At 40.3% G+C, this 22,611-nt stretch overlaps 1 protein-coding gene across 1 annotated transcript in view; it reads right to left on the bottom strand.

The window, feature by feature from the left end:
• Positions 1 to 18,908, bottom strand: part of UBL3 (ubiquitin like 3) — a 67,530-nt gene extending 48,622 nt beyond the window's left edge. Inside the window, exon 1 of the mRNA XM_050937356.1 lies at positions 18,063 to 18,908. Coding sequence (XP_050793313.1) covers positions 18,063 to 18,089 — 27 coding nt within the window. The 5' untranslated portion in view covers positions 18,090 to 18,908. The remainder of the gene's footprint in view (positions 1 to 18,062) is intronic.
• Positions 18,909 to 22,611: the final 3,703 nt, after the last annotated feature.

Raw genomic sequence — 22,611 nt, 5'->3', positions numbered from 1 at the left:
TTATTATTATTATATTTGTACAATTGGGGGGGGGGGCAGGTATCCTATTTTTAAAGGGACAGTCTTGGTTTTTGGGACTTTTTCTTGTATAGGTGCCTATTACCCCCTACCGACTGTCCCTTTTTTTCCCACAGTTGCTATCTGGTAACCCTACGTACAATCATAGCACATAGTAGCCCGAGTTACGGACCAGAAACCTAGAGTGCTAGACTCTGTACGAACACAGAACAAAAAATGTTCTCTAAGAGTGGCAGAACTGCAATCACTTCAGAACCCAAGCAAAATGGGAATTGAAGACCTTCTGACTTAACTTTTTGTACTGTCACCCATTACCACAGTGTTTGAGCACCAGCTGATGGCCCTTGGCTGTTGCCAGTATTCAAAGAGAACACTCAGGTTGGAATGTGAATACCAGTCTCTTAGGACAACTGATACATTTCTGAAATGAATAGGTACAACAACTGCAGATTCACAAGTTGCACTGATTAAAAGTTTGGCCTATTACTAATAAAAATTCACATTCCCATCTAATTAAATGTTCCTGGACTGTAGTTCAGTAGAGTTTATGTAGTGTTCTTCACACAGGACATCACTAAAAACTTCAGAGTGAGACGGTCACACTGTAGCCTAAAGAGAAAAGGAAGGTTTTTAATGTGAGATTTAAAAAGAAGAAGAGACTGAGTCAGAAAGGGGAGAGGGGTTTTGGTTGAACAGAAGAATATATGGCAGGGATCGGCAACCTTTGGCATGCGGCCTGCCAGGGTAAGCACCCTGGCGGGCTGGGCCAGTTTGTTTACCTGCCGTGTCCACATGTTTGGCCGATCGTGGCTCCCACTGGCCGTGGTTCACCACTCCAGGCCCATGGAGGTGGCGGGAAGCGGCACGGGCTGAGGGATGTGCTGGCCGCCGCTTCCCGAAGCCCCCATTGACCTGAAGCGGTGAACCACAGCCAGTGGGAGCCGCAATCGGCCAAACCTGCGGACGCAGCAGGTACACAAACCGGCCTGGCCGACCAGGGTGCTTACCCTGGCAAACTGTGTGCCAAAGGTTGCCGATCCCTGATATATGGTAATCAAACCAAACAATATTGCCACCCCATGAATCGGAGGGTGGATCAAAAACAGTCTCTTTTATAAATATAGATGTACTCATTCAAAAAACAAAAGAAAAAGAAAAAAAACACACATTGCCTTATCTTGAACTCCTTATTGTTGTTGTTACTGTCATCTCCTGTCAGGAGCTGGTATTCTATTGCAAGGGATGACTCAAGGGCAGCAATGAGCTTTTTGCCTCATTAGATTTTTCTCTCCAGAGAGCAGTACCAGCAGAAAGAAGAATATCTGGTAAATATTGTCAGGACATAAGAAATAATAATAATAAAAAAGCAACTAAATACATAAGTCTACTTTTCTCTAGTAAATATTGTGTTGAAAAAGTATTACATGCAAGACAGTTATATTTACCTAAATCCCTTACCAGTTCTCTCTGAAATTTACTAAAACAACTACAATATTCAAAGAAGTGTAAAACATCTGGAGATTTCCTGGCAGTCTTTTATTATTTGATTTTTTTTAAATAGTTCTTTTATTTTGCTTCTTCTGCCCAATCAACCAGGCAGCTAGTGCTATTTTTTTTTTTTAAATTAAAGCCATCTGGCCTGATTTTGGCATTCTGAGCAAATTCCAAACTTGTGTTCTCGTAGGTCCGAATCTGTGTTCTCAATAGGTCACTGACTATTACTTGGCTGCTCACAAATGTAGATTTGGTTTTATCTTTGACGGCCTACTTAGCCTAAGTGGCTTCCATTTGATCAACTCATCTAGCTCTTACAAACTGAGTTTCCAGATAGCTTTGTTTCTGAACTGAAATTTTAATTTTATTTTATATTAGTATTGTTTCATGTTTGTCAGTAACTAATGCTAAGTCATCGTCCAGGCAAAGGAGAAGACATGACAAAAAGACGTATTACCTCTGTATCAATTTTTGTAGTCATTCCTCTGAAGACTAGATAGGAAAAGAAATGGAACTTTTTCCCTTAATTTAGACTATGGTTTTATCCAATCGTTCATCAAGATATCTGCCCTCAGTTATTTGAACAGGACCATTAACTGCCTGGCTTGCCTCTTCATTTGTCAGGACCTCAGAGATGCTGTCTTGCATCAATGTTAATTAGTATAGCTGTGGCTGCAAGCATTCAGTGAGGCATCAGAGAGTCCAAGACTGTGGCAAAGGAGAATTTTTTAAAGGGTAAATTTGAGGTCTTTGATCTTCCTAGAATGATCCTCTGACACTGAGACAGTGCCACATAAGGGGGCCCATGCAAAACATGTAAAAGCAGCAAAGGCTGTAGAAAATGCTTAATTTATTTTCAGGGCAGTTTCCCAACCATGCAGGAGATTAGAAGAGCAAAGCGTTTCAGGCACTTATCAGTACATAGTAGGGTAACGAATACTATAGGAGACCATAAGACATCAATAAAACAGCCCTACTTTTTTGCTTCTTTCTGGTGGGTTTATCTACCACATTGAATGGACCAGAATGAGTGCCCTGTCAAAATAAAATGTTATTCTCCTGGGGAGCCCAGAAAATAAAGCTTGGCAGAACTAAGAAAGATCCCTGAACCCTCTAAGCTCTGTAAATTAACAATTTTTCGGTGCTCTATGAATCTGCAGACTCACCTGATAACTCTGCTAGGAGTCAGAAAGAAGTGAGGATTTTCCATAGGGTGGAATTTAGTCCTTCAATTGACAATTCTGTTCCTGCCTGAAGGAGCGGGGAAAGCCCACTAGAATGGTAAAATTGCCAGTGGTGAAGAACTCACAATTCTGTACAATATACTGCAACATCCACCTAACATTCCAGAGAAAACTAGCTGAATAAATATATAATACATTATCTCTTCCAGTTCCTTAAAAATATTTCTGCTAGATTTCACTGAAGTCTTACAGTCTGATTCAACAGAGCATAGTTCCTGTAGAAGATGGCAGAATGATTTACCAACATTTACTTTTAAGATCACATTAAACACATTTCAGGTAATGCTCAGCCGCAAGGAGAGCTGTAAGCTTGAACTGCTTTCAGTAATTTTATAGAAAAATACTGATATCAAATTTAAAAATAAAAGTCTACTTTTATTGCACAACAAATAGCAGAATAATGCAATTATATTATATAACTGACCTACAACAACAATGTACTGTCTGTCTTTTTGCAGAATTAATATCAAATGTTCTCTTCATCTCAACACCCCAGTATGTTGCTTATCAATTGCAATAGCTAAAATACTTAAATATATCAGCCAGTTTCAGTTTGTCAATGCCAGAGAGTTTATAACCCTGTAATTAAACAAAGTAAAAACATTCAATAAGTATATTTTCAATAAACAGCACTAGTCTGTATTATAACCAAAGTTGGTCAAAAAATTTTGCCTGAAACTTTTGGGAGGGGCAGAAAACACAGATTTGGGTTAACTGAAAAAATTCACAAATTCATGTTGTTTTTGGCAAATTGTTTCAGTCAAAAAAAGAAGAGAAAAAGATTCAGAAACAACTAAACGTTCATTTCAGTATTATCTAAACTATGGATTTGGAGCAATCAGATTTCTGAATTGCTCCGCTCCAGCTCTGGGCAAAAACCTACTGGTCCGTGCTCCAGCTCCAGGCTCCACTCCAAAGCTCTGATCTAAACTAAATGTTTAGTTTTTGGGGGTTAGATTCACAAGGGAATGTTTGTCCCATTCACAAAATCATAGGGCTGGAAGGGACCTTGAGTCCAGCCACCTGTACAGAGCCAGGAACACGTAAATGAAGGAAAACCTAAACTGGAGGAAGAGGAGTTGGCAGTCAGGGCACTCACCTGGGATGTGGGAGACTCAGGTTTGATTCCCTTTTCTAGGGTGGAAACTTGCCCTAACCACTAACCTATAGGGTAGTCTGGGTGTGTCTCTCTCAAGATCTCCTTTTGAAACCTGCTGCACTTCGCATAAAATACCTGAATATTCATTGGAGAAGCGACTCTCATATTCCCTCTCTCAGGTGACTGTTCAAACCACCTAACTACAAAGTCATTCTCTCTCTCTCTCTGGCCCAATGAACATTTTTTATATAGAGTGAATTCAATTTGCCAAGAAGTCTGAAAAATGTTGGTTGGGATTGATCCAAAATGATTTTTTTTAAAAAGTAGCTGGAACACCAAAAAAAAAAAAATCAGTATTTGTACAGCTCTAATTAAAACAATGACACAGCTATCTCCTAACTAAAAGTTACAAAAAGCTGCATCATCTCAATGGATCAGAAAGAAAGGAGAATGTCAGACAGATTACCTAAATCAGTGGTTTTCAATATGGGGTACCCAAGCTCTCATCAGGGGACACACGAGACAACACATTTTATTTAGTAAGACTTGGCAATCTAACCATAGATATATTATGAGCCTCTCACATATGGGGGTATGTGGTAGACTACATTATTTGGAAAGGGGTACACAGCCTAAAAAGTTTGAAAACCACTGACCTAAATGTTACTTGGGTTACATGTCAATAGAATTCGAATGCACTGTGAGTTACAGCTACAAAACACATCAACATTCCTCACAAAGAATTCAGGAGGAATATACATCTCTAAGCATGAGTAGTCCCTCTGTGGAGCAGTTCCAAATCAGTGGGAGAAGATGAAAGCATAGACCAAAGGAAGGGAGCGCAGCAGAGGAAAATTTTCAAATACATTCCTCTTATTTGCGCAAAGACTGAATATAAAAAAGCGTAGACAAATTAAAGGAATTTCAGATCAAAACAGAAAAAACTTTTTGTCAACTCACAGAAAGCCTCCTGTGAGTCCTGTGTTGCTCTTAAATGCATACCCTCTTCCAGTCAGCAGTCCAAAATTAACAGCTGGCTAAAACCCTTCCAAAAGGAAACATAAGCTTGTAGTGTAGTTAACAGATGGCGGCACAGGTTATGAAATTAGGCTTCTCTTCTGCCTCTTAACATAATCTTTAAAAATGTTCAGCTGAACTGTATATTTAAATAGTCCTTCTTACTACAGTTTAGAATTCTACTGATGAAACAAAGCTGAACATCTGTATATTCTAAACATAAGAATGTGTGATAAGTACATTTGTAGAGAGTATCTCCTACCTTGAGCGTTACTACCTATCAGTTTCCAGCAACAGAAAGAATTTGCAAATTAAAAAAATAAAACTTCAGGGTTATTTTCTTATGCCTCAAGTAAAAAGGGCAAAGGGGCATGTCCTGACACTGTACTGCTTATTCAGATCTGACAGGCTGACTTTTCATATTCACTCCATCCATGGATCCCATTGTCTAGCTTCATGATATCCCAGTATTCATTCCGCTAGTGATGCCACACCTATCAAGCCATATATCAGGGACTGAAACCTGATTATTATGAAGATAAGACAAGTGCCACCATCTCCGTTCAATGTTGCATGGTGTTTTTAAGTCTTCAATATTAATCTCAAGTGCTACAGTATAACATAATATTTCCTAACTTTTAAAATACTGTATACAATACTGTGGAAAGTTAATGTATTTGCCCTCTTGACAAGCACCAGTCTTCAGCACTGTTCAACAGCCTTTAGGACATCACCAGAGTAGCGCAAACCAGGTCATCTATCTTAAGCCTAAACCAGCTTTTGCATCTGGGTGGCAGAAGCTTTGTTATGTTGACGTCAAAAAGAGGTCAGTGGAAGTAATTATAAAAGTGTGCTGATATATTTGTTGTCCTCTTTATTTGGGGCAATCATAAGCTACTATCATCCAAACATTCACCTTCACCTACACCTCCATCCAAAAACAGAAAAACCCCACCACCACCAGATAGCCATTCTGTTCCAACAACACAGTCATATTCCACCCTGACAGGGGCTGCCTTTTAAGTGATGGGACAGCGAATTGTCTTATACATATTATATATTACCTTGTTGTATTTTATATCCATTATATTTTCTTTAGTAGAATAGAAATAAAAGTATCATCTCTTTTACGTAATGTAGTCAAGGGCTTGAAAATCTACTAGCTGTAGTAGTGAACTTCAGTATTGTTGCAATTCAATTTACATAAATTTCAGGTGCCATAAAGCCCTTCACAATACTGGTTCCATTTCTAGAAAATAGTATTGTATTTTATTATAAAATATCTACTCAGTGCAAAAAACACAAAAAACCAGTAACATGTAAACAATATCTGTAATGTTTTATTTTCAGTCTTTCACAGAATCATAGAAATGTAGAGCTGGAAGGGACCTTGAGAGGTCATTAAATCCATCCCCTGCATGCTGAGGCAAGAGCCAAGTATACCCATTCAATAACATAGGAAAGTGGCTCTCAACCGGGGGTACGTGTACTCCTGGGGGTATGCAGATGTCTTCCAGAGGATACATCAACTTGTTTAGATATTTAACAACAGGCTACATAAAAAGCACTAGTGATGTCAGTAGAAACTAAAATTTCATGCAATGACTTGTTTATATTGCTCTATATACTATACACTGACATGTAAGTACAATATTTATTTTCTAATTGATTTTATAATTTTATGGTAAAAATCAAGAAAGTAAGCAAATTTTCAGTAATAGTGTGCTCTGACACTTGTCTGATTTTATAAGTAAGTAGTTTTTAAGTGAGGTAAAACTTGGGGGTACAAAATACAAATCTAACTCCTGAAAGGGGTACAGTAGTCTGCTGCTCAGACATGACAAGGTATTTGAAAGTATCTTCAGTAATACGGAGGATAAAAAGGGCCAAAAATATATACAAACAGTCCACCACACACAGCCATCCAGAAATTACTCTCTATAGTTTACTACTCTTCCTTTCCTCTCTCATGTCTATGAATTTTAGCATTTTCTTTTCAGCTGTTTTCATACACTGAAAAATAAGATATTTTTATGATCATAAACTAATTATTTAGGATGGAGGAGCTAAGGGGAAAATGAACATCTCCTAATGGCAGGTTTATCATCAATAAAGACCTAATTTTTTTATGATTTTATAGCCTTTTAATATTAAAAAATATACGTCATGGCGGTGAAGGGTGGTTGGTTAATGCCTACACATCTTCAGAGATGAAAGGTCTAAGTATAGATCTCATTCAGGTCAGAAATTAAACAAATTAGTTGATTTCAACCTAATCCCAAATGGTTGGTTATTACAATCATAAAGCTACTACACAGAGTAATTGGTCACAATTGTCTGTCTCTGCTCAGAAGATGCCCAAGACTAGCAAAAGTGTTGAAGGTTGGACTGATGTGAAGTGGCAGAACCAACAAAGAAAGTCTGTAAGTACCTAACTTGCCTATGCCTGGCTCAGCTCTACCCAGAATTCTTAGTCCCGCACTTTTACAACTTCAAACAATTTTTACAATCAAGCACACACAAAATAACATATGCAGATAGAAGGACTGATCAGTGATCAGCCTATAATCCATGTATAGGGCAGGTTGTCTTTACAAAAGTAAAGAGATAGCAAAGATATAGTACCTGAACTAAGAAGATTCTGGGTTGCTGCAAACCTGGACTTGGTATGGATGCTTGGTATGGATGGAATCTTTGAATTTAGCTGCAAAGCTCTATTAAATCTGCACTGAGCATGCACAAAGTGCTACTTGGCCAAATTTGGGTGGATTTTTACAGGGATGGCAAAGACACATCACTGACACAAAGGTCAACTCCCTGCCAAAATTTCAGTCCCTGCTCCAAAGCATGGGGGCACTAGTGGTTTTCAAAAAAAAAGATTACATAAATTTTGAACATGGTGAAAACAATTTTTCTTTAACTTAGTTCTCTGAAATGGCTTAAATTTTAGAAGGTACACACTATATATTTTTAAGCGATTTATTCTGAAAACTTTTCAAATTAATTTTACAGCTATATCAGAAAATGAATGTTTGTTTATTTCATTTACCAAAGGTAACTGAAGCAGATATTTATGATGTCACTGGGAGGTGAACTATCTTCAATTCAACAGGTTAATCATTAATATCTGGAGGATTTTTTGCCATCCTGTATTAGGAAGAAAACATCACCAGACAGACATTTAAATGGTTTTATTTAACTAAATAACGTTATGTATTCTGGATTTTTTTCCTTCAAACAGCAAACATAATCTTTTAACAAAATAAGCATATGAATTTTTGAATTCAGTTAAACATTCAAGTTTTTTAAAATCTGGTTTGTTTTTGTTAAAATTCTTGTTAACGAAAATAGTTAAATTAAATATTTATTTTTAAAAAACAAAAATTAAATTGACTATATAAGCCAGGTCAACATGAGAAATGTAAAATATTAGCTTCTGCAGCAAACGCAGTCGTATTCACCTTCAATTCCCTGCTTACTCATAATCTGGAAGAGAAAAACAAGCTTTCCTGCATTTTCAGGTCCCAAACCATTTCTCAATTGGAATGAATTAGTCCAAAGGAAGAAAATATTCTTTCTGCACCGACAGAAGAAGTTACTGCTGTTAAAAGTGAGATTATCACTTTAACAGTCTCTGAATCCAAGTGTTTAAGTGACTTCCACCAGTTCACTGATATGGCTTTCTTTAAAGCATCATCAGAAAACATATATTTCTTGAATGGTTCATCCTTAGCTCTGAAGTTTATTATAGTTGGCATTATGGAGGGACGATTGCTGGAGGCATTTTATCAAAAATATCAAAAAAATCAGATTTAAATTAAATCAGTTTTTTTTTAAATCATTGATTTTTATCCACCCTGGTTTCACAACAGCTATTAATTATTCTGCATAATTCTTCTTTGTAAAGCCTAAAATTAAAAATGCATAGTGCCAAGATGACATACAAACTTCAACCCTTATTAGTACACTGTACATCAACTAAAGGCACTGAACATTATTCCAAACACAGTCACATTCATGCTACCGGCCCATCCAAGCACCAATGTGCAATAAAACTTATTACATTCAGTATTTGAAACCTTTTTGATACTGTATAGCTCATTATTAGCCATTCTCAGTCACTCATGATACAATACATAATTCTATGAAAAGAATATCTGAGCCAATGTAACCTGGTACTTAAGCTCCACTGGAAACTATAAACTTTTTTTTTCTTTTTGTAAAGGCCACAATTCTAAAATAATCGAAGTGCTCTGCTGATGGCTCATTAGGGTAACCAGGAAATAGGTATTGTTGGATGACTAATCAAGGTCAACACACCAGCAGCATCTTAAAGTTATACCACAGCTCTGAAAGGCATAATTCATTAAACATTGATCTCCACTATTTATTTTTATTATAAACAATAATGGAATCCTGATATTAAATATATACGTTAGTATTCTAAGGGACTATAAGTAGTATCATTTGAAATGTTTGTTACAGAGTTCAGAAACATTAGTGTGGCACAGATGACTGTTAGACCACAATGCACTGGGACAGCATGCTAACCGCACAGAGGAGATATTAACATTGCAGTATCCAACTCTGAAGTGAGATTACTTTTGAGATAAAATATTCTCTTCTCACTGTTTAATCTCAAAAAAAGAAAAAACCCACCGTTATATTTATTTTAAAAAAGGTACCACGTTTACATCTAAGTATTTCAGAGAATTTCTTATCTTACATAATTAATATGATGTAACAAAGATCATAGGAAAGCTTCCAAAAGAGCAAAGACCCAAGTTTCTCAGTGTGGAAGCATTCATTCATACCTGAAATACTGGCATTACAAATTGAAGTCCAGATCTGCAGCTGAATAGCACTAAAACAAGAGAGCCACCATTGTTTCCCCATGAATCTATGGCTGTCCTGGCACAAGTACAGGTCTTTGGCGTAAATCAGATGAGCCTGAACAGTACTTGAATCGATGACAGCTACCAGGAGCGAACAGGGTCCATTCCAACAGATAGACATACAGTGCAGAAGTGCAATGGACACTCTTCTTAGTTGGTGGCTATGAGATACTATTATCCAGGAGCTGGACCCACTGAAGACTAACACAAAGCTGGCACAGTGCTGAACATGACCTGGTCCTATTTATATCTGTTTTATTACTTAGCTAATGAAAATGGGATACATCAAACTCTGTCAATTTATATATATTTCTATCTCCATAATAACTGTATTGTGGAACAAAATAATCTCTTAACTGGAAAGATAATTAATTGTATGGGATTCTACCACTAGCTTTCCATAAAGTTTTGAAATCCACCTCTGAAAGAATTTTAAGAAAGAGAGCTATGTGGACCCAACAATGACAAATTATTTTTAAGCCACTTAGCCACTGCCAGAAACTATAGAAAAAAATTACTTGAAAAGAGTCCAATCCCGCATCAGTGGTGTCATCATTTTGCAATGTGTCAAGTTCCCTCCTCTTTCAGATGCTTTTATAAGCTCAGTGGCTCTCTGTGGAGACTCTTTTTGGAGAAAATTTATAGTATGTTTTGATCAACACTCATCCTTTTTAGTGCAAATTTCAAACACATCTAGGATGATTACTAGATGCAAGTTTAGAGAGAACCTGCCAATGGATTCCACTGACTGCAAATGTCAAACTAGAGCATATCAATCCTCCTCTGACTGTCAATCAACCAACCACCCAACCAACCGTGAAACTGACAGTATCTGTCAAAGAATATTTGAATTTTCACTGCATGCTTTAGGATGGCTCGATGTTACTTCTTTAACAAGGTTTAAATATTTCTGAAGACTCACATATGAGAAGTTTAGAATTACTACAAAAGAGAAGATCTCATCTTTTTTCCATTGGCATAACAAATAAAGATATCCTTGGCACAATTTTACCAACATTCTTGGAAGTCCTCTTCAGCAATATTATTCTCTAAATTTTCTTTTCTGATGTAGAATCAATAGCATTAACTAGGAATGCTTTTGGCTGCTTAGAGACAATTTCAGGAATTTTCTCATATTTGACAAACAATCTTTACAATTTTAAGTGCTCGTTCTTTAATTTTTTCCTTCACTATTTCTTCATTTTCATCACAAGCAGAATCTAGTGGTGGACCTGTCATTTTAAATTCGTTTGGGGAAGTATATCCAGGCCAAAATGCTTCAGCCATTTCTTTAAATTGCTCATTTTGTGCTACCCTGGAGGTGATTAGCATACTAAGAGGTTGCAACTCCTATCAAATGCAAGTTGTTATTATAGCATAGTCATAGGTTGATCTTTACCTATTTTTGGATGCCAAAACCAGAGACTACTCCAAAACTAAGCTGAAGACGTGCTAAAAGCTCTGAAATTTAGATTTAAGTCAGCATCATGGGTAGGATTAGATGACAATGATGGAATCAAAAGTTTTCACTGTTACTAAATTTAGAATAAATAGCCAATATCTAGTGAATGTAATAGTGCAGATAGAAGACTGAAAAATAAGATGAGCCAGCCAGCTATATACCATCAAGATTACCCAGAACTTTCCAGAAGTGTCTAGAATCTTGCAAGACCACCCTCCCAAGAGTAATGTAAACTCTTCAGAGTGAGAAAGAAGGTCAGAAGTTTAAAAAAAAAATAGAAAAAATTCTCTAAGACTCCGGGGCTGGGTTTCTCTGTGGGGAAAAACAGGTTTTATTTTGGGGTTTGGGGATTTTTGTTGTTGTTGTTGCAGATTATTTACTTTGTGTATTTGACAGCACTTTGCATATGGTCAGTTCCACTGTTTCTCCAAATTATTTCTAGCATTTATCTTATAGTAGCGCTCAATGGGTGCAGACAAGACTAGAACACTATTGTGCTGTGCACTGTACAAGCATATATGAAAAAATAGTTCCAGCCCTCAAACCTGACACTCTAAAACTTATTCAAACATAGAAACAGACAAGATCTGGATATAAGTATAGATGCAAGTAGGCCCCATGTATTCCATGTTCCATAGCCTCAGATTTCACCCCTTTCACAGAGCTATTCTCCAGAATCTAAGCTTTTATATATATTGAGAGAGACAGAGTCATAGTGATCATGGAAAAAACTTTGAAAGCATCAACACTGTTACCTGCCTGAGTTTGCACAGAGACTAAAACAATAGCTCGGAGAACGGTGAATTGTCCCATTAATCTCAAGCAGAGCCCTGTGGACTCCAGAGCTGCAGAATTTGGCTATTTTTAAGATACAAAATTCAACATTTGTTGCTGTAGAATTCATCATTTTGCTACAGCCAGGTGCCCAGCTTTTGTTTTCCATCTCTCAGTCTTTCCAGGACCTACCAGCAGTTGCCGCTGGCTCCCCAGCATCCCCAAAATGGGAAATTAATTGGATTATAGTGTGTGCTCCCTGCGCTGTTTTATGGAACTAGACAACGGGGAGCTGGAGAGCAAGAACTGGAGTCCAGCTTGCAGCCAGGAAATGGAGAACCAGAAAATAGGCTGATGACTTAACTTGCCTGGAAAACAGTGCAGCAGCCAATGCCAGGAGGAAATGTCCCAGTGAAGCAGACTATAAGCCCTGTCAGTTCCTTGCACAATGGTGGAAGCAATTTCTGTGCCAAACAACTTGAACAACAACATAGGAGCCAAGGCCCAGGGAGAGGAGCTGAGCCACCTGGAGAGAATGGCAAAAAAACCCTCATCTTCAAAAATAACCATTGAAGAATTTTCCATCTCAGTATTTTCAACTATTTTCACAGAGACAGATCTGTGTTTGTGCAGGGGAATAAGATATGGGGCATTTTATTGTGAAAGAGTAAATTAACACTGCCTAAAAGTTATGGATGGGTACTGCGGAATTTGATCCTATTCTGCCAAGGAGTACACAATGCCCTGCATACTAACGAATGATCATAACGATGACTGGTACACCTGGTTAGATACATGGGTTGTTCTGTTTTGTTTGTTGGGCGGGGGGAATGTATGAATATTTTCAAATAATTTTAGAGATTGCCTAGTATATATGTGACATCAGCTTTGAGCATGTATGGTCCTGATCACAGCTGCAGGTAACAGGAGAGTGTGGGAAGACAGGCAGGGAGCAATGTCTTGTCCCCGTAAACGCAACACTGCAATATGTTACATACCCTGGTTCAACATACAGGGAGTCAGAAAAGGAGCTTTCTTCATCCTGATCCCCTACCACATCCCCTCCCCCCCCCACACACACACAAAGTGGGGGGGAGCAGTAAAAAAAGGAAGATAACAACACAGGAAATGGTACACTATGATCTGTTTCACTCTCTTCTGCATCAGGAAAGAAAGAATACCCAAATGCTTCCTGGCTGCAAACTGGATAACACAGATAATGTTTTCACTCTTCTTAGCCATAATTACAGATCACAATATAGCATGAATAAATATTTAAACTCTTCAGACTGGAGAAGGGGATGTAAAATGCACAGAAATAACATTTTAGCATTTATTAGTCATTCCCTCAAACTCTTGATAAAGTTAAACACAGTCAACTTTATATCCAATCAGTTTAAAAAAGAAGAAAAGGTATTTCAGATTCTGTCACAAACCCTACAAAAAGTAAAAGGAGGAAGGGTAACTAAAATAAATAAGGTAAGAGGACAAAGATGCACCACTTTTTGAATTTTGTCCCCATAAATGAAATGCTGTGAATGAAATCAAATATGTTTAGCTACTTTATTTCCAACATATTATGTTGATATTCTCCTTGACTATTCTTATATTTAGAATTTTTTTAAACTGGTTGATGGATACTGAAATTTAACTGCAACACAACTACTTCTTCAGGTTGTTCTTCCACTCTCCTACTGCACCATCTTTCAGGCTGCCCCATCTGCCTGAGGCCATATCCCTGTCTGGTTTTCTCCATCAAGTCTCATGAAATCACACTTCACAGGTGCCACACACCAGCTCCCTACTTTTAACTTCCTGAAATAGCTTGTACAAGCACACATATAAACCCCTTCAAAAATCGTGGAATAAGTTCAGAACCAGGTTTTGTTGTTGTTGTTTCCTTTCTTTTGTCCGCTGTCCTCATTAGCCCTTTAGATTATAGGGTTTCTGCCCGAAAAGCACCTGTCTTGTGTCTGTTAAGTGCCTAGCAGGGAAGATATTAATTACGTTCTACTAAAAATAGGCATTCCACACATCATATCTTTTGCTTAAGTCTTAGTATATGGACTCAAAAAGACGGTATAAAAATTTAATATAGTCTATAAATTCCTAATTTTAAAATCTTTTGTTGTTTCCATGCAAAAGGGGTCAACAAAAAGAATATTTCCCTCAAACATTACCCAGAGGGAGAAACGTATGGGACTTAACATAGTAGACATGCAAAGCGTGGCCCGGGATATGCAGGGGTGACAGAGTCTTGTTCATGTCCTTAGTAATGTCTGAAGGCGCATGAAGGTCTCAGTTTGACACTAAGCCATAAAAGGTGCTTTTCAAAGATGGAAGTCCTCAAAAAGAAATTACATTTGTAAGGAAGAGTGTTGTAACAGTACAAGATACATGGACACAGCCCTGCAAGGTTCACGTGGCAGTCCCACTGAAATCCCTGGAATTACTTATTTAAATAATAGCTTCTGTATTAAGCCCACTTTTTTTAGTAGCTTGTGCTGAACCAATCAACTAGCTTATATCAAAACTCAAAACAGAAAACTATTAAATATTTTCATTAAGTCAAAAGAGTAGAGTCAAATTAACTACATGAATCCACAAACCACTCAGTGCCTTTTTATCTTTACTGAAGAAATAGGACTTGCAAACAGATCACCTGTTATCTACAATCTATTTCCAAACACTACTACATGGCAAAACTGGCCACTTTTCTGGTGAAAATGTTTGAAATACACTGATATAAGCCCTATGGTCACTGCCAGCCCCAATATTCTTTTACTACAACAGGGAACTATAAGAAAAAAAACAAACAAAATTAGGCTCTAGTCCTGCAATACAATCTTCTACCACTGACCCCGACACATGTCTAGTGTCCTAATTAAGTTGATGAAACACCACACAGGCACACAGGTCAACACTAACAGGTTTCATTGAAGAATTGGAGCCATAACCTTTAAGTAGCATGTATTGCTACAATAGTAGCGAAACACATACTTATAAAATAATGTTTGGAATGTGGTGTGTCATAATCTACTTTGTTAATAGAATGCAAATGATAAAGAATTAGTATGTTAATCACTTAGGACTGATGTGTTGAAATGTTTAGCCCCATAAAAAGAGACTAATTCTAGAGGAAGTCAATCAAACATGTGACTGAAGAGAAAGAGGTCAAAGCTTTGCACATATTCAAATACTGTACTAGATAAAAAAAATCTGTAGAGTTTTCAAAGATTTATATAAATTCAGACTATATACACACACAGAACATTGCTAATTTCCACTGATAGGAAGAGCTATTGCAAATTACTACATTTTGCAAAGCAGCAATTAAAATAATAAAAAGCAGATACTAAATCGTTTATCTGACAAATACAGTTTAGCTTTAATTATTTATTATAACACTTTAGTGTTTTGTAACAGGTTTTGTAAATGTGATGAATTTTAGTAATATGACATCCCTCCAGACTACTATTAAATCCTTGAGAACTGGGAAAAGACCACTGCTTGTGCATACAAACTATGGAGTGGGTGGATTAGGGAAATGCAAATTACCAGACTCAACAGTAAATACAAACATAAACAAGGTGACAGCCTGATAAATGTTTCTCTTTTAGGAACAATCAGTTTAAATAGCAATTACTAGAAAATGTGAGCTTTTGGGGTGAGGAGGTTGTTGATAATAGACTAAAGGCTAGTCTACACTGGCAATGTTAAAGCACTGTTGCAGCAGCGCTTTAACGTGGCTTATGTAGTCGCGGCAGAGCACTGGAAGAGAGCTCTCCCGGCACTCTAAAAAATCCCACCTCCATGAGGGGCATGGCTACCAGCGCTGGTGCACTGTCTATACTGGCGCTTTACAGCGCTGAAACTTGCTGCGCTCAGCGCGCTGTTTTTTCACACCCGAGCGAGAAAGTCTAAGCGCTGTAAAGTTCCAGTGTAGGCAAGCCCTAAGAATGAATATTCTCATGTTCTTTCTAACAATTTATCTATTCTTAATACCCCAAGTTTCCACAGTGTATATGCCACAAGCCTTCTAAGACAAGACAACTGCAGCTAAAAAAAATGCAGAAATCTATCGAAATAGTCCTAAAAAAGCCTGCATGAATTTATACCCTCAGTTAAAATAAACGGATACTGATGTTATCATTTGATATTTCATCCCAATATATCCAAAAAATTACTACGACTAACAATCTTCTTGATTATGAACAAATGGCATATCTTTAGGCCTAGACTTTACTACTAGCAATGTGTCAATATGGCATCAGAATAATTACTACTTTTAAAAGATGTAACAGATTTTCTAGCTAAAATGTTTTTATTTCTATCATTTAAATGTGTACATTGATATAAAATCAAGTTTCAGCACCAGAAGTCTAGTGCCAGCACAATGATTACCAAGTAGGTAGGGTCCAGGAGTACTGTGGAGGGGCAATTTGCTCAGCTCATGGAAAGGGGAGAGAAGAGTGCTTCCTGCTGCTGTCTAGAGGCCCCTCCAGCCAATTTCAAAAACAATGCTAAGGGATCTGTATCCAGCCCTCCACCGCTAGAGTAAGATTTGCTGTGATATGACGCATTAGTCAGGGAGGGGAAGAGGAAAGACTATTCAGCGTATCCTCAGGGCTAAGGAGACCCTGGAAGGAAACATACACTAAATAATATTAAGACTGAAAATTATAGTGGAAAGGATTCAGACTGAGACACAACAGTCCTCCCATCCTCCAAGTCATAATATACAGAATATATTTGAGAGAGAGAAAAAAACCTCATAAATGATTTTAAAACATTTCAATGGCTATTTTATTACTTTCCTTTTTTTGGCAAAATGTAGTTTTTCTACAGCAGCCAAAATGACTCTCTGTAAGAAACAATGCAAGTAAGCTCCCAAATGGTACTATTCCAACAGCCTGATTAGCATGAATATGCATCATTAACTGCATATCTACTATGCCTGAAATAAGGGCTATCCATCTTTACATTCTTTCTATAGTACTAGGTTATGAAGGCAAAATGTTAATTTCACACCAAATGACAGAAGCATAGACATGTCTTCTGCTGAAAGACAAAGTCACCACCAATCACCTTGAAATATGAAGAATGAAGTGATATATGGAAAAGATTTGCTGCAAGAATAAAGAGGTAACATATGAAAATATATTAACAGCTTCTTTCAAAAAAGCTTCTTTCAATATATAACATCAGAAAATTCATGCGGCAAATAGATTAATTAGCAGACCTGAAAGACTAGTGCAAGAACTCCCTCCTCCTCTCCCCCAAAGCACCAGAATATGCTCATCTATACACCTTTCTGGTTTTAAATGTACTGATCTTGCAGGTCCAAAAAGGTGTCAACAGAGAACTATATTGGTTGAAGTACAGTTCACTAAAAGAAATATAACTGCCCTTGAAAAATGTCAATATTGCAGCTAGTGCACAAGAGATCCTATTGTGTAAATTAATGCGTGAGTTTTTGCCTGTTGACGTGTATCAAGTGAACAGATTACCTTCCTATCAATGCTAGATGCCAAAGTGTTGGTGGGCAGGGGGGCAGAGAGACAGGATGGGGCCGAATTTCAGCTGGTTCTGGAGGATAAACGCTTTCCAGTATGCTATGGTTTGGACACAAATGGTTTCCGGTAGAGTTTTATTTTGCATAGCATCTCCCTCACATATTATAATCAAAAATGCTTCACAGAGTTAAACAATACAGCTACACAAAATGAACAGACGCAGACAGCTACTCACTGGTGCAGATAAGGACGATTACCTCTCCAAGTTGCCTTACTACATACAAGCCGACTCTGCAGCTCCGATTCCCTTACGAAAAATCAAAGCAGTATCTGGACACCGGGGGGGGGGGGAGGGGGGAAGGCCTAGAAGGCTGGAACTTTTTGTCCTCTACATCGTTAAGTGACAAGAGTGTCATTTTCTGCTAACCCTCTTTGCTGAACCCCTCCCCCCTCTTTTTCCGTCTTCATCTCCCAAATACACGCCCAACAGACAGTCAACCAATGTCCGTAGTAACGACAACAAATAAGGTGCATGGTACTTACCATGTCAGCTGGGACACTGCTGGACATCTTGCTGCTATACTCTGGTGGTTTAAAACAACTTTTGAATAAAAAATAATAATACCAAGCTCGCCCAGCAAGGGATCCGCGCGCGGTTCGGCGGCAGTAAGTTCAGTGTTACTATGAGTGTCTGGTATGCAGCAAGGAGGCTGTTTGTTGAGGGGGAAATATCCAAGAGGAGCCGGTCTCCAGCGGACACAGCAGCAGCCCGGAGATGGCAGCAGATCCTTGTCAGCAGCAGCGGTGCCAGGTGGACCAGGCAGGGCTCTACAGTGACATGAATTGCGTGCGCGGGTTTTTCTTCCTTTTCCAGCCCAGACCGATAATGACGGGATGATTCACGGGATAGCTCTGTGCCCAAGTCACCTCCTCATTAAAGCGGGCGACCCAGACAGGCTGGGCGACCTTCCGGTGGCCGGAGCCAGCGGCTGAAGTTTGTGTCCTCCCAGGAGGCGGGGAAGGTGCCGGGGGCGGGGGCTGACCACCCTGTGCGGTGTCTGCGGGCGAGGGAGAAGGGCAACGTCTCTCCCCTGCCCGGGGTGCCCTCCCCCACGCCGCTCCGGGAGCGGCAGCGCCTCAAGGGGGATTTAAACGGCAGCCGCCTCCAGCCCGCAGCAGCCTCAGGTCTCTGCTCTCATCGCCGCCGCCCCAGGCCCTCCTCCAACGGCTCCCTCAGCGGCCCGGCGGGGACCCCAGTGCCGGGCTGGCTGCCCTGTCTCGTCTCTCTGTGGGCCGGGGCCGTCTCAGCGCGATCCGCTCTCTGCCCCGCGCCCGCAGCCGCCGCCTGTCATCTTCCTCTCAAGCCAACATGGCGCCCGCCGAGCCGAGGGAAGGGGACACGGCAGGGGAGAGACGAGCCCCGCCCCCCGTGCGTCACGTACGTCAGCCCCCGCGGGGCACCATGGGGATTGTAGGCCGCGAAGGGAGGGAAGCCTCGGGATAGCCGAGCACCGCTCTCCCTCAGCAACGGTTGCTAGGGCTGGCAACGGGCCGCTGGCGGGGCTGGGCCTGGGGAGCGGCGTCCTGCTGCGCTGGCCTGGTGCACACAGGGGCCCAGCAGGCACTGGCGCCTCCCCCGCATTTTGCCAGGGGGCCGCAGGCTCAGGGGGGCCCCACACTTCCCAAGGGGCTGCCGGCTTAGGAGCCTCCACGCGTCCCAAGGGCCCCTCCCTGCCAGCAGCAGGGGCAGCAGTCCCAATGGTCACCCTGCTCTCCAGAGCCTCTGGCTGGAAGCTGGGCCACTTGCAGGGCTTGGCACCACCAGGGCACCCAATTCCCTGAACTCCTTACAGGCCCAGCTGGGCCGCAAGCAGATGGAGTTTTCCAAAGTCTTCGGCCTGGATTTCGCTCAGTGTTCGTAGTGCAACTTCTGTGAGCTTGGCCCCGGCCTGGGGGGCAGGCACCAACCTAAGATACAACCACGGAAAGTGAAGACGTGTTACAATGCAGGATAAGAATAAGACATGAAAAAAGGCAGGATATGAAGGGTGCTTGAGAAGCCTTGGTAACACAGAAACAATGCACCCATTTTCTTTATATATTATATACCTCCAAGTAAATATTAAATAAATTGCACTGTTTTCATGAGGTGGGCTGTAATGTACTTTACAGCTACTTGGAGTACCATTGGGAGCCCTTTTGGGTGGTATTATTTACAAAAATATAGTTGTTTTGTTCCTGTACCTCTTCCAGCTGAGTAAAAGAGAATTATTTCTTTATCCCACAGGTTCACATGACTCAGGTGTCACAGCACTTCTTTGAACTTGTCAATTCTCAGATTCTTTTAGTCTGAAATATCAGTCATTTCTAGTCTGGACCATTCTTTCTAAGCTGTGTAGTTCTTCCAGTGAAAAGCTCCGATGGGACCCACAGCAGAAATGATGACTTACTGTAGTTTCAAAAGGAAAATAGTACCTCACCAAATGCTTCCTTACTTCAAGGCCAAATTTTCTTAAAAGAAGGCTGTAGGGCAATTTGTGCCTTACCACTGTCTGATTTGGAATCCCAGCCCTGGCTAAGTAAAGGTAATATAAGGTGGAAAAGATATTCCACCTCTAAAAAGGAAAAACTGATGTCTGACTGTCTAACCAAGACGCAGATGTATAGACACACATATCTGCTCATGTAAAAGTGTCAAAGAAAATATTAAGAAAATCAAGCAGATGATTCCTTAAGGATGATTCCCTATCCTCTATAGACACCAGACTGAATTTGTAGGTCATAGGTCTCCTGTAAACCCATATCAAAATATGGCTAAGTTCAATACTTCAGAAAGTTAGAGACTGCCTCTCTGCTCATGCTATACTACAGCATTGGTGTTCAGAGGAGGCATTTGAGCAGGAGCCCTCTCAGTATAATACAGAGGGAACTTGCAGCATGATGTCCTTCATGATGGGTCCTCCAGTTTGGAATACATTTCTGTACTTGGCCCAAAGTAGCACAAATCTGTTGACCTCCATGGTTTGCAGCAAGGTCCATCTCATTACTAGAGTTTTGGGGGAAGTGAGGAGTGTTACAAGAAAGAGCTAGTGGAGAGGCCACGTGAACAGGAGATTGGGGTTCTATTCCCAGCTTCCCCTGCTGTCACATTGTGTGATCTTGAACACATCGCTTCACTTTTCTGTGCCTGTTTCCCCTGCTATCCTTGGTCATTCTTGCTTGTTTAGTCTGTGAGCTCACTGAATGACTATTTCTGTTTATGGTACCTTATATAATGGGGCCCTGCTCTCAGCTAGGGCTTCTAGGGCCAGCACTGCATGACCACAAATAATAATAAAAGGACTGGTATTTGTGGGAGCAGCAGGATAATGTTGGAGCATTGATTTTATTGATCTCTCTGGTAATTCTCAAGTTTTGGAGAAGTTGGTGGGTTTTTACATGAAAGAGCTCTCTTATTCTTTTTGTTATACTTCAAAATACAAAAATAATGATCATTGCAGAACACCAACCATAAGGGAGTCTATGGGTATGTTTACACTATGAAATTAGGTCGAATTTATAGAAGTCGATTTTTTAGAAATCAGTTTTATACAGTCCATTGTGTGTGTCCCCACTTAAGACTTTTAAGACCATTAATTCAGCAGAGTGCGTCCACAGTACTGAGGCTAGCGTCGACTTCCAGAGCACTGCACTGTGGGTAGCTATCTCACAGTTCCCATAGTCTCCGCCACCCATTGGAATTCTGGGTTGAGCTCCCAATGCCTGATGGGGAAAAAACATTGTCACTGGTGGTTCTGGGTAAATGTCGTCAACCCCACCACCCCCTGTGAAAACAATGGCAATAAATCATTTCTTGCGTTTTTTCCTGGGTTACCCGTGCAGATGACATACCATGGCAAGCATGGAGCCCACTCAGCTCACCTTCACCATATGTCTCCTAGGTGCTGCCAGACATTGTACTGCATTGCTACACAGAAGTAGCTCATTGCCTTTTGGCAGCGCACAGTGCATTACGATTGGTAACTATCGTCGTTGTCTCCTGCGTGCTCTTTTAGCCGACCTCGGTGAGGTTGGTCAGGGGCGCCTGGGCAGATATGTGTGCTCCTTTTTGGCTTCGGTGAGGTGGCTGGGGATGCCTGGGACATAAATGGGAGATGACGATGGCCAGCTGTAGTACTGCACCATCTTCTGGCGAGCAACCAGGAGACGACGACGATGGCTAGCAGTTGTACTGCACCGTCTGCTTCCAGCCTAAGATGTATTAGAGCAGCCTATGTAAGATGTATTAAGCAACCTGTGGCACGCATGCTGAAGGCGGCACGCGAGCTGATTTTCAGTGGCACTCACACTGCCCAGGTCCTGGCCACCGGTCCAGGGGGCTCTGCATTTTAATTTAATTTTAAATGAAGCTTCTTAAACATTTTTAAAACCTTATTTATTTTATATAGAACAACAGTTTAATTATATATTATAGGCTTATAGAATTACCAGCAAAACCTTAAATTAGAGTGAATAAATGAAGACTCGGCACACCACGTCTGAAAGATTGCCGACCCCTGTATTAGAGAGATGGAGTGGATCAAAACAGTAAAGAGACCAGATTTGTTTTGTATTCATTTGCTCCTTCAACCGTCCCTCCCTCCGTGAATAGTGGGGGAAAAGATAGCTCAGTGGTTTGAGCGTTGGCCTACTAAACCCAGGATTTTGAGTTCAGTCTTTGAGAGGGCCATTCTATGAGCCAGCCCTATAAGCCATGTCATCAGTCACCCCTCCCTCCATCAGAACAACAGCAGACAATCATTTTGTGCCTTTTTTCAGCACAGACACCATAGCACTGGGATCATGGAGCTCACTCAGATCACCGCAGCAATTATGAGCACTGTAAAAACCACACGCATTATCCTGCAGTATATGCAGAACCAGAACCTGCAAAAGCAAAAGCAGGCGAATAGGCGACGGCAGCGCGGTGATGAGAGTGATGAGGACATGGACACAGACTTCTCTCAAAGTACGGGCCTCGGCAACGTGGACATCATGGTGTTAATGGGGCAGGTTCATGCCATGGAATGCCGATTCTGGGCCCGGGAAACAA

The sequence above is a fragment of the Gopherus flavomarginatus genome, chromosome 1 (genome assembly GCF_025201925.1).
Source record: "Gopherus flavomarginatus isolate rGopFla2 chromosome 1, rGopFla2.mat.asm, whole genome shotgun sequence".
Taxonomy (NCBI): Eukaryota; Metazoa; Chordata; order Testudines; family Testudinidae; genus Gopherus; species Gopherus flavomarginatus.
Note: the sequence above shows the minus strand (reverse complement) of the source record. Positions and strands in the feature narration are given on the sequence as shown.